The sequence below is a fragment of the Tachypleus tridentatus genome, chromosome 7 (assembly GCF_004210375.1).
Source record: "Tachypleus tridentatus isolate NWPU-2018 chromosome 7, ASM421037v1, whole genome shotgun sequence".
NCBI classification, from domain to species: Eukaryota; Metazoa; Arthropoda; class Merostomata; order Xiphosura; family Limulidae; genus Tachypleus; species Tachypleus tridentatus.
In genome coordinates, this window is record NC_134831.1 from 28,254,899 (window position 1) to 28,267,689 (window position 12,791).

The 12,791-nt window shown below is 30.9% G+C and overlaps 1 protein-coding gene across 1 annotated transcript in view; it reads left to right on the top strand.

The window, feature by feature from the left end:
* Positions 1–820: 820 nt before the first annotated feature.
* Positions 821–12,791, top strand: part of LOC143255353 (neural cell adhesion molecule 2-like) — a 108,630-nt gene continuing 96,659 nt past the window's right edge. Inside the window, exon 1 of the mRNA XM_076510866.1 lies at positions 821–1,249. Coding sequence (XP_076366981.1) covers positions 1,174–1,249 — 76 coding nt within the window. The 5' untranslated portion in view covers positions 821–1,173. The remainder of the gene's footprint in view (positions 1,250–12,791) is intronic.

Sequence of the window (12,791 nt, forward strand, 5' to 3'; positions counted from 1 at the left end):
CTGGGTTGAATAATGCTTCGTTGTCGTTACATTAAGTACACTTACATGCGTTTGGCTTACATTATGTTATTGAGCAGGTAATCGATAAAGTACACTTAACACAGTTTCGCTATCAACCAGACGCGTATGCATTAAACATAGGTGTTTTCTTTTCTTTTTTTCTCGGACCTTATTCTAAACACACCCACATAATCTGCGGTGTTTCATGGTTTCATAGTATATTTACATTTTTGCTTTAACTTTTTATTATACAAGGACACTTAATACTTGTTTTTAGTACACTTTTGCATTCTGTAATATTTCCCTGTTTCTTAACAGACTTAGAGTTTATATAGATAATCGTTGTTGTTTTAATGATAATAGTAAATTAACTAAGTATTATATTATAATTATTTTTTAGTATATGCTTTTAATATAAATATGCACAACTGTTATTATTTTTAAAGATTAAAACAGTAGTTTTTTCTTCTTCTTACTTTTTTATTTCTGATTTGTTAACTGAACCGAATATAAAGTAGTGTGGTTTGATGTGTTTATCTTCACCAAAGAATGCACTGAAAAATAATATTACTGTTTTTTTTTTTTTACATAGCAATCGAACCCCTGGTTTTAGTGTCGTAAATCCGTAGACTTCCCGCTGTACTAGCGAGGAGCGATAATGTTACACCAAAACGAAAAGTTTCTCTACACTCGAAAAATTATTTTACTAAATGATTTAAGCTGTGTTCGACAGATGGCAGTGTAAATTATCAGAACTTCGTCAGACGATAGTTTACGGCAAGGAGAAGCACAGAACCTGGTTAGTATAGCTTCTGTCACCGTGTTAGTGAGATGCGTGACTTGGTTCGAAGCAGATGTTGGTGAGAATTAGTTAGTTTAGTAAAGGTGGTTGGTTCAGTTACAACAAATTATTCTGAGCTGAGATGTTAATGCATTAAGGAACTGGAAAATTAAAAAAAATACTGAGAGAATTCTGGAGCTCAAAATCTATAATTTATAACAAACTATAAGTTGCACTGTTGAATGTTCCATTAGTACTTTAGTGATTTTTAAACTATGAAGTTTTTCAAAACTTTTTTTCTGGGTGAATATGTACTCCCGAGAAGTCACTAGAATATAGACATATTTTGTGAGTTTTTAAGAAAGAAAAAAAAAGAAAAAGCAAATTTGAAAATGCCACAATTTTACACTCTGTTTTTAAGCTTTCTTCTCTGGAACGACGCTCATAAAAGTTTGGGACAGAGTTCAGGTAAGAAAACTAGAGATAGGGCTATTCATTATTCCTCAATTCTGAATACTTTAATCAATAGTTAAAACAAGATTGGTGTACAATCCGAGAAGTTATTGAGTACTGATGTTTTATAACATATATACAAATTAAATTCATTATACAGACCTAAAGTTTGATCTAGAAGACGACAAATAATTTCTATTTTTTATTTTATTAAAATAACACAAACATTGCCTTATTTCGGAGTGTTTATATTATATAAAAGAAAAGGAAGTTTCTTGCTTATACAATCAAAATTACAATACTTGTTTTTATCTACTAATTATTAAGCTACTCTCTTATTTCAACTTAGAACAGCAAATGATAAACTAGTATTTAAGACCACCGTAGTTTAATTTGTTACAGACTCTCTGTTATTTGCAGTAATAATTCCAAATCATCTGCATCCATAATCATCAATAATCAATACTAGCAGTATGAAAAAAATAAGGGAAAAAGAAATTATATTTCAAACCTTTGCATAATGACTCTATGTATTTAATTGTTAGTTTGCAAGAGATATGAAAGGCAGTTATCGATACTAGTCCCAGTGAATATCACTTTTCTTATTTTCGGAATATATTGACCATTTGCAATGATGTTTACTGAAAGTGTCAGTTTTCATAAAAAGACAAAAAAGGTATCTTGATTATTAGGGCTTTTAACCTGCAATAAATTCAAATATGGCATTTTATTAACTTAGGATATTATGTCACATATTAACAGGCTCGAGTACACATGGGTTTACATCTGAAATTTTTGAAGCCTATCTATTACTCTTTATGTTAAATCATGATATTTCTGGCAGTCTGTATAAACATTATGATTACCTGCTGTTTATTATTTGTGCTGAAAAGGTATATAATTTTTGTTTTTTAATATTTCAAGTCTTTGGTGTCTTAAAAATAGAGAAATTTTTACCCTTGTAAGAGAAAGCAAAGTATATATTATTCACTTAAAATTATTTAATTACTAAAACATTTCTCCATTATTTATTAGATCACATACACAAGAAGGCATAAAATCTAAAATTCTAAACACAATTGTAATTATAAAATATTGAAAAAAAATCAAATGATTAATTAGCACTTTGTAGACAGACCTATTTGAGTCATATTTGAAAGAATAAGTAAGAAAATAAATTATCACAGGTGCCAAAAAAAAAAAAGTTTCGATAAACATAAACAACATATAATGTTTGGAAAAATGGTAAATAAAACTAAAATACCTCAGGTACTTCTATTTGCAAGAGTTAAAAACTGTTAACGTTAAGTCAAAACTAACACTACACAGTAATAATAGTAGACTGATTACCTATACATTAAACATACGTTTATTTTTGTTAGCTAAAAAAAGGAGGTTTTAAGTGAAAAATAAATCAAGTTTTATGAACTTTAAACAATATATTGAGGAATATTATGTTTCCAAACGTAAATAAGCAATTGTTTAGACAAGTACTTTAGTAATAATGTTTACATATACTTACACACAGACATATATACTATGTATTTATAAGTGTATCTGCACATAGTGGCTTATATACTGGGTATTTGTAAATGTGTGTATATAACTATTTTATTCCTTAAAACGGCCCGGCATGGCCAGGTGGGTTAAGGCGTTCGACTCGTAATCGGAGGGTCGCAGGTTTGAATCTCCGTCGTACCAAACATGCTCGCCCTTTCATCCGTGGGGGCGTTATAATGTGACGGTTAATCACACTATTCATCGATGAAAGAGTAGCCCAAGAGTTAGCGGTGGGTGGTGATGACTAGCTGCCTTCCTTCTAGTCTTACACTGCTAAATTAGGGACAGCTCGTGCAGATAGCCCTCGCGCGAAACTCAAAAACAAACAAACAATCCTCAATCTTTTTCAATGTCATCCATTTGTGCAAGTTTTTCACAACAATTCACTAATCCTAGCTCGAAAAGAAATAAAAACTACCAAATTAAAATGCAGAATTCGTTATTTTGACTTACGTATACATGAATCAACAATTAGAAATAATACAACATAAAGTAAAAAAAAACAAAAAATTGAATGAACCACCTTAACAAAATGTACTTTAGCTGTTCGAAAATGTACGTTTAATTTTCGATTAAGAATAGCCGAACAGGAGGCAGAGGCTGCTGTTCATTTGCTGCCTCTCTATTGTAAACAATTCGAAATAAGAGGTGGCTATACCTAGATCTTAGAAGCCTCTGACATGTCGGCTTGGCCTGTCTTTTGGAAAGGATGCCGCACTGATTGCAAACTATTTACAGAGTATCTTTACTTTGTGTGTGTATATATATATATATACACATACAACTCTGCATGGCGAGCTGGATAGTTGTAGATAGATGTTAAATTTCCTTTTACTTAAGCCTATTGTTGCACTATTCGTATTTACTCACCCTACACATACGTTAATAACTATATTTAAGTAAAATATGTCCATATTAAAAAAAGCATAAGCGGTGGAGAGATACAATTATTTGCTTATGACATATCTTGTTATACTGTCATGATTGCCTGTCCTTGGCTACTGTACGTAGGTATTTACTTATCATGCTCTCAGCTTGCATATGTATAGGTGTGCTAAAGACCCTACTGTGTTCCATTTATTTAACACAGACACATATATATTTATATATGATAAAATTGTGTATGTATGCCAATGAATTGATATCATTGTTTTTTCCTTATGCAAACAAAATTAAGCCTTTTTCAACTCTTTCCAGAAATTACAAAGTTTGTTAAAAATAAGATATCTTACAAATTTCTTGTCCTCCAGTGGGCTAGCAGTAAGCCAAAAATCTGGTTTCAATACACGCACTAGGTGGAACACAGATATGTAGCTTTGTGCTTAACATTAAAAGAAAAACAAAAAAATAGATCCATACTTTGAGAAAAAAGGAGTGTTAGGTAATCACATCGATAATAAAATTATTTACCAAGTACATCAATTCTTACACTTTGTAATGCAAGTTTTACTTCATACTTTGAACTATTCTAAAAATTTTGATACTTTATGGGAAATACTTTACATTTAATGGTATTGAGCTACACTAAACGAAGAAAATTATTATAGAATGTCATTGGTTAGTCTTGGAGCTTTTGTATATGTAGCTGAATAAATAGAGCTGGAAAAATAGGATTGCAGTTTTTGTTTCAATATAAATCCAAAAAAAGATACTTGGAAACACGCAAACATAATTTGTATCCATATATTTCATTACATCACGCCTACCTATAACATAACAAATAAAATGTAAATATGGGTAAGACAAAGTAGTTATAGGTTGTAGAGGTTTTCTGTAGTTTAACACCAAATGACAAACCTTAAATTCAGTGTAATCTCTAGTGTAGTTAAATTAGTTTTGTTTGTTTGTTTGTTTTGGAATTTCGCACAAAGCTACTCGAGGGCTATCTGTGCTAGCCGTCCCTAATTTAGCAGTGTAAGACTAGAGGGAAGGCAGCTAGTCATCACCACCCACCGCCAACTCTTGGGTTACTCTTTTACCAACGAATAGTGGGATTGACCGTCACATTATACACCCCCACGGCTGGCAGGGCGAGCATGTTTAGCGGGCGCGAACCCGCGACCCTCAGATTACGAGTCGCACGCCTCACTCGCTTGGCCATGCCAGGCCCGTTAAATTAGTGCTAAAACATTCTTGAAATAATCATTGTTTCCATTTAAGATAAATTACATGACTTGTAATTTTGAAATAAATTGCTCAACAGCATGCATGAGTTCAGTTAGTGGACGAGAAAAATTTCTGAGTCTCGCATGGCCTGATGGTTAAGGCACTCGAGTTGAATTCTATGGATCGCGGGAGCAAAACCCGGCGTTGAACGTGCTCGCCGTTTTTGCTATGTGGACATTATAAGCTAAAGGTCATTCAAACTATTTGTTGTTGAAAGAGTAGACCAATAATTAACAGTAGATGATGTCAGCCCGTATTTTTTTCTCTGATCGACAGTTCAAGATGGCGACATCTAGCTGTAGTAGTTTTGCTATAAACAAAACAAACAGTAGTATGAACTTTTATTTTAAAATTCTCTTTTTTCAATAGTAGCTTTGATTTATTTCGTCATGCCAAGTGTTCAGCTGGTACTGACATTTTAAAGGTAAATTGTTAAACTGAGAAGCTCTTTCTTTAAATATAACACCTTTATTAAAATGAAACATTTTATTACAGTATACATCATTTTATCTCTATATTTTATCTTAAAATCACCATCTAGGTCGATACAAAAGGTACAAGTACAAGCAAGTTATAACTTTTAGTTTGTCTTTAAGCAAGAAAAAAATAAGTACGCGGTTTTCGTTTTTACGAAGAGTTATTGTGCAAGAATTATTACCCATGGACGTTTCAGTTTGCGTGATCCATCAGACATTGAACATGACTGGTTGATTAACGGCAACTGATTACTCAAACTTGGATTAAGAAGCAATCGGGATTTGGAAGAAATAATCTACCATGATTAATAACTGGATTAGCCATAGCAATTTATTTAATGCCATGTTAAATAGTATAAAGAACTTTGCCTCAGCTGCACATCAACTAAATATTAGAAATTACACATCAGAATGTTGAATTATAAGATACAAAAATTTTATTAACAAACATTTCATTAAATATATGTTATGATCAGGCGTAACTTTTTAAATTTGTTTTAGCTAAAACAAGCCCATGTAATATTCAGTTGATAAACATGTTAATAAGCCTGTTTAAACTATACATTGCTTATTAAAAAAATTTCACCTCGAAGCATACTTTTCTGCTTTTATCTCTACCATAGAAAAGAGTACTGTTTGGATTTACATTTTAGAACTAACCGTAAAGCATAAGGTTGTGATAATTTCATTTCTTTATAATTAAGATATATTTTAATTGAAGTATACCTTTATAAACTTGTATTATTAAATCGTCTAGATGGTTAAACATACCTTTATTGCGTGGTAGACAATTCTAGTATTTCGTGTATCTACATTCTAGTTAGTTAAATGTACTTTTACATAAATAACTAGCAGTTAATAAATTCATTCTTATGTGATTACTTAGTTATAAAGGAAACCACTACAGCACACGTGTGCTTATATTAACATTTATAGATTCAAATTCTATGCAAATAGGCAATTGACCTCATTTATGTATATGCACAAACATACACATATATATATATGAATATACATGGTTGACTACGTCGATTCATGCCAGATACGTGACAAAGTAGATTCGAGAATGTAACTGATTCAGCCAGATGTAATGTTTAAATAATATTTGTAATTTAGATACAATTTATTTATCGACATTATATTAGATTCTGACAGAAAGGTGTATAAGATATATATATATCTAACAACTTCAATTGTAGTTATGGAATTGGCCAGCCATTTAAGGTTAAATTTCATAAATATTGTACTTCTACTGCGTTTTTATTCTAATTTAACTTATATCTTTTCAACTACAATATAATTTATAATATTTCATGTTGCGTTTTGTACACTGAAGTATTTTACTTTTTTCTTATTTATTCGTTGTTGTCATGTAATTTAAGATCTGTTTTTAAGATTTTCTTCTGAAGCTGTGAAGTTTACTTAATAGTTTTTGTTTTGCTTAAGCCATTTATATATTTATATGTAAACAAATATGTCCGTACTGTATATATCTATATTGTACACACTTATCATTACTAGTCACACAAGTAAATTTAGTTACAAGATTCCAAAATTTTCAAACTAACATGTTTTAATTATTTTTTAATCTCTACAGTATCTCATATGATTATGATGCTGAACAGAGCCTAGTTTTTATATCGCTTTAATCCTCTAAGTAAGAACAGAATAGTGCGATAACACAGCGATTAATGCACGATTTCGATAGCGTTGACCATAACACTAATAGTGGGTAACACAACGACTAAACCATAAGTTTGTTAGTATTAGATACAACAATCAATGATGGGGGAAGTTATACTGAAGATAAAATCATTTTGGCAACACACCAACTAATGCATTAAAACTCGATTTAACGTCTCCTATGCGGCAGCTAATGATCTGTGATTACTATAATGGTTTAAGTAGTATTATGTTTACTGTTTTCTACTTATGCAGCGAAACAACTAATCTTCTACACGTGCTATATATATGTTTCAAGTTGAATAATAAAAAAAAACAACATAGATTTGATAAAATTAAGAATAAATAAATTGCCTAATATATAAATTTCAGCTCTAAAGCTAAAATAGATAAGAATATAAAGTGTGAAATTAAACATGGATAAAAACGTAAAAATGGGTGTTTTACTTTTACACTCATCACTGTTCTAGTGATTAAATACACTACCCAAAATTATTAGGGTATAATAGGAGTTTTCTGTGTTCTAACTGCAATAAAGCACATTTGCTCTTGTACCTGGCCTTATTATAACATTGTGCGAAAAAACAAATAACATTTGGTTTATCATTTGTTCTTATATACACATTTCAGTGGCTTATTAAATGAAAGAAAACACGTAACAACAGAACATGAAAAATGATCGGAACAGAGAGAGTTAGACTTGACTTGATGTGAGCATCATTACTACAGTTAGAAGCCAATCGAACAAGTTAAGTCGATGCAGAATTGCCAAAACTCTGACAAAGTGTGGTCTGTAGAACATGGACTCGCTTTCCGACCACCAAGCCCCCCGTTAGTACAGCGGTATGTCTTCGGATTTTACAACGCAAAATCAGGGGTTCAATTCCCCTCGGTGGGCTCAGCAGATAGCCTATGTGGCTTTGCTATAAGAAAAATCATCTAACAACTTCATTACTGTATGCTCTCGACCTTTGTAACTTATAAAAGGTTTACAATTAACTCATATTTGAATACTTATTATTTCTATCTGATAGTTAAGCTTCTAGTTTTTAGATAAAAGCGTCGTGATAGTTTTGGATGTCGTATTGTATAATTATTATTCGTTTTGTGCCTTTAATTAAATAAAAACCAAACGTATATACGCTAATGTTTATTAATTAATGTAAGAAGGCGTTTCTTCTACTACAGGAAGCATTATATACATTATTAATGGTTGATAAAATATATCGAGGAAGGTTTACATGCTATTAAAACAAATCACATCTTTAAAATATTGCATGAAACAGTTGTGAACATTAGGGTTAGAAGTTGAAAACTTGTTCAAAAGAAAGTTACAGCTGAAATGTTTCTCATCAGTAATGGAAATTTAGTATTTATAGCTCTTTCTCAATCATGTTTATCATTCATAATTTGAGCTGAAGTATGTTCCTCAAATTTTTCTTTCATGTTAATTATTATTAGTTTTTTTTTATCAGAAGTAAACTATCACTTCGGAAGTTGACTGAAAATTAAACATATAATGCCATGTTGAGTATTGGCTACACTCAATAAAACTAAATCGTAAACGAATACTATTAATGCAATGATTATGTGGAGTAACCTAGCTATTAATGAGGATTAAGTTAGTATGAAATCAATTTGCTAAGTTACTAGGGCATTAGTGTAAAAAGTGTTATAATGGAATAACAATAACATTCAACACAATTTTGAATATTATAATTAATAATATTTATAAGAACTGATATAATGATCTTATTGTATCTTTTTGGTTTTGAATTTTAAAGATATGTTTTTGCTGTGCATATTTAAATTAGAATCGATGAATGTTAGCTAATTTTGTACGAAATTATCAAAATATTGTCTATTGTACACTGAAAAATTAATGGGTTAACATTTGTCTAATAATTCTTGAGATTATATGATAAAAAGTACAATTATTTCACTTTGTAATAGTTTCTATTTGCAGTAATTGTAAGGTTTTAAAATGTTAAAAATCAAGATTATTTCATATTACAGGCACAACACAAATAAAATATTATGGATCTTTATATTAACAATAAAATAAAATAACCTGCCTTATAAACTTACTAGTTTTGAAAGTTGAAGGCTCGTGAGGTATTCTTGGAGTTTGCACATTGTAACAATATTTAACTGTATTATGTTTTATGGAAGCCAGGAACAATGATATTTTGATTCCAAATTTCAAAAGCAAATTTTGAAAAGATTCAACAAGAATTATGTGTTGTGAATTGGGAAGCAGAGCTATTTGGAGCAAATGTGGGAAACCTTTGTAGAAAAAGTTTTCAGTATTCAAAGTAAATACATTCCTTAGAAAAAGAAAAGGGTAGCTGCAAGTAAAAACTAGGTTGGCTTCCAAACGGGTATAAGAGATAAAATTAAAGAAAAGCATAACCAATTTATAAAAATTTAAATTTATTTATACTATAGGAGAGTTAAAAGATTATATATTATCAAAAAGTTGTTCAAACAGTAAATTAAGACATCTAAAAGGACGTATGAAATCATTTGGCTGAAAACATAAACATTAACGGTAGGATTTTTTTAAATACATTAGCAGCAAACAAAAACTAGGATGGGGAAATGACCTATAAAAGATGACAAACAGAGGCTTAGATTTGATGATTATGAAATGGACAGGTTATTAAATTCTGCGTTTTCTTCACTTTTTGGTAATTAAGACTCAAGCAGTATTCTTCATGTTGAACAATTTATAAATGAAACCAACGTTGAACAAGACAGTTGGATAAATTCTGAGCTTCTTGGAATAAAATTGAGAAATTTAAAGAATGATAAAGCTCCTGGACTAAATAATATTCCCCGAGGGTTTTAAAAGAGATAAAAACTGGATATGTGAGCCACTTGCTACAGTTTTTTGTAAGTTCTTGAACAATGAACCAACAGATTAAAAGTTAGCTAATGCCACTTCTTTCTTTAAAGGAGGTAATAGAAGTTGTCCCAATAATTACAGCCCTATTAGTTTTACAGCAGTTGTGAAAAGCCTGATAAAATATACTTTCCAAAGTTATTTAACAAAGTTAAGAATTTTATCGCATTGTCAATACGGTTTCACTAAGGGAAGGTATTGTTTTACAAATCTTTTGACATGCTTTGAAAATGTTACTGCATATGTACATAAGTATAAAGGTGTAGATTTGCTGGATTTGAATTTTAAAAAAAACATTTGACAAAGTGCCACATTTAAGACTTGTAAAGACATTGATCTCTCTAGGTTTCGGAGATAAATTAGCTAATTGGATAGAAGAGTCACTTGATGGAGGAAAGCAGAGGATTATTATAAATGGAGTTCAGTCACACTACATTAATGTTGCAAGTGATGTACCTCAGGACTCAGTCTTAGGACCAATGCTCATTTTAATTTGCATTAATGACATAGATGAAGAAATGGTAAATTAATTACTATGAAGAGGATGCTGCTACTTTACAAAAGGAATTAGATCATTTATTGAGTTGAGAAAATAGATGGTAGATGTGTTTTAATTATGATAATTGCAAAATATTGCATGTGGTTTATAATAATTTTAATTATAAGTATAACTTAAATGGGGTAGGCTTAAGAGTGTCATGAAAGGAAAGATACGACAAATAGGATTTTAGGTTGTATCTATAGAAATACTAAATACAAGTTTAAAGAGGTTGAATTTCGTTGTATATGTCACTCGTTATGCCACATTTGTATTACTGTTTGCAGTCTAGGGCTTCTTGCCTTAAGAAGGACAATAATTTGCTAGAAAGAATTCAGATGAGGGTTATTAAAATGGTACTTGGGATGGAGTGATTGTTACGTGAGTTTTCTCTTGAAGAAAGAAGAGTTAGATGAGATCAGATTCAAGAGTTTTAAGCTGTAAAAGGAACTAATAGTGTTGATACATCAACATATTTTATACTTAACAGCAATAATTATAGAACTAGACAAGCTAGAAGCTGTCTTCATCTGAGATAATTTTATTTTACAAATAGGGTGGTTGTCCTGTGGAATAGGTTGCCTTCGGATATTGTGGAAGCAGTAAATTTTAGTGAGTTTAAAAGAAATATCGATAGATGTATTAGCGATAAGGGCTGGATTTAATTTTTTATTTTGTAATTTTAGTTTGGCTTAGAGTTTATAACAGTCAAGATGGACCAACAGGTCCCCTGTCATTCCTAAACATTATGTTTTGTTAATATATTTAAGAAAAGGTGTATAAAATATCGTATAATAATACCTAGCGTTGAAATATTAGTGAAGATACAAGGATTGAAAAGAGATCTTAAGCTCAAAACTTTAAAAAGAGAAAAGTTATTTAACGTGTCTTCCAGCAGAATGTGTAGTATGAAGGTCAATTGAAACACAATTGTTTAAAATAGGTAAAAGTGCTACAAAATGTTGTTGAGATGCTAGTTAACATGTTGACAAAATATGTTATTTCTTAGAAGCTAGTGATAAGTAATGCAATTTATTCTACATCAGATGACGTCATCAGCTAAAAGAAGTAGTTTTGAAGTTGCCTAACACTTTTCAAGCCGGCAAACAAATAACAAGTAATCATATCGTTGGACCTAACTGGGAAGCTACTGTACATTGTGGAACTTTCAATAAAGAAGCAAGAAAAATGATTATTTTATAAATAATTTATGCTATTTATATTATAAAAATAGTTTCATATCTGTAACTGAAAATTTTGCTTATATTTAATAAGATTTGAAATTGGCTGTACGTAATTACTTTTAGACGTTATCTTTGAATCAATATGTAGTATATATTAAAGATTATATAACGTCGTTGATAAGCTATAAATTTGAAGCTGTAATATTCTAAAATATTCACTAGCTCTATAAGCGGATTCTACATTTCGACCAATCCGCATGATATTTCCTTGTTTAATTTTGTTAAAGATTAGTTTGCTTATTACTTTTTGCAATAATGTTCTCCAAGCAGGAGGCTAACACTGTATTGATAGTAATTATTTCTAGTCATTGTAAGAGCTGACTACATAAGGAAATGCATACAATTTAGCTTTACCATTTGCTTGAATAAAAACATGCTTGACAGCTTATAATCTGCCATCCTATTATATTGATAATCTTAGAGACAGACTAGCTTATCCAAGACAGCTAAATGTGATGCACATCATAAATTCAGAATTGTCATAATAGTGTACAACGTTCGCATGAAGACGTGTAGCTGTGGTAGAAGAGTGTGGTTTGGTTTGTTTTGAATTTCGCACAAAGATACACTAGGGCTATCAGCACTAGCACTCCGTAATTTAGTAATGTAAGACTAGAGAGAAGGCAGTTGGTCATCACCACCCACCACTACTCCTTTACGAACGAATAGTGGGATTGGCCGTCACATTATAACGCCCCCACGGATGAAAGATCGAGCATGTTTAGTATGACGGGGATTCAAACCTGCGACCCTCGGATTACTAGTCGAATGCTTTAACCACCTGGTCATTCCGGGCCCTAGAACAGTGTGTAAAATTCGTAAAATATATCAACCGCATTAATCATATATATATATAATAGAATAATGTTTCAAAATTAGACAAGTACTTGTATCTCAGAAGAATCTTTGGTGACCGACAAAGAAATCTTTTTTCAAAAGTGAACATCATATACATATATATATATATACTTCTTGATATATATAT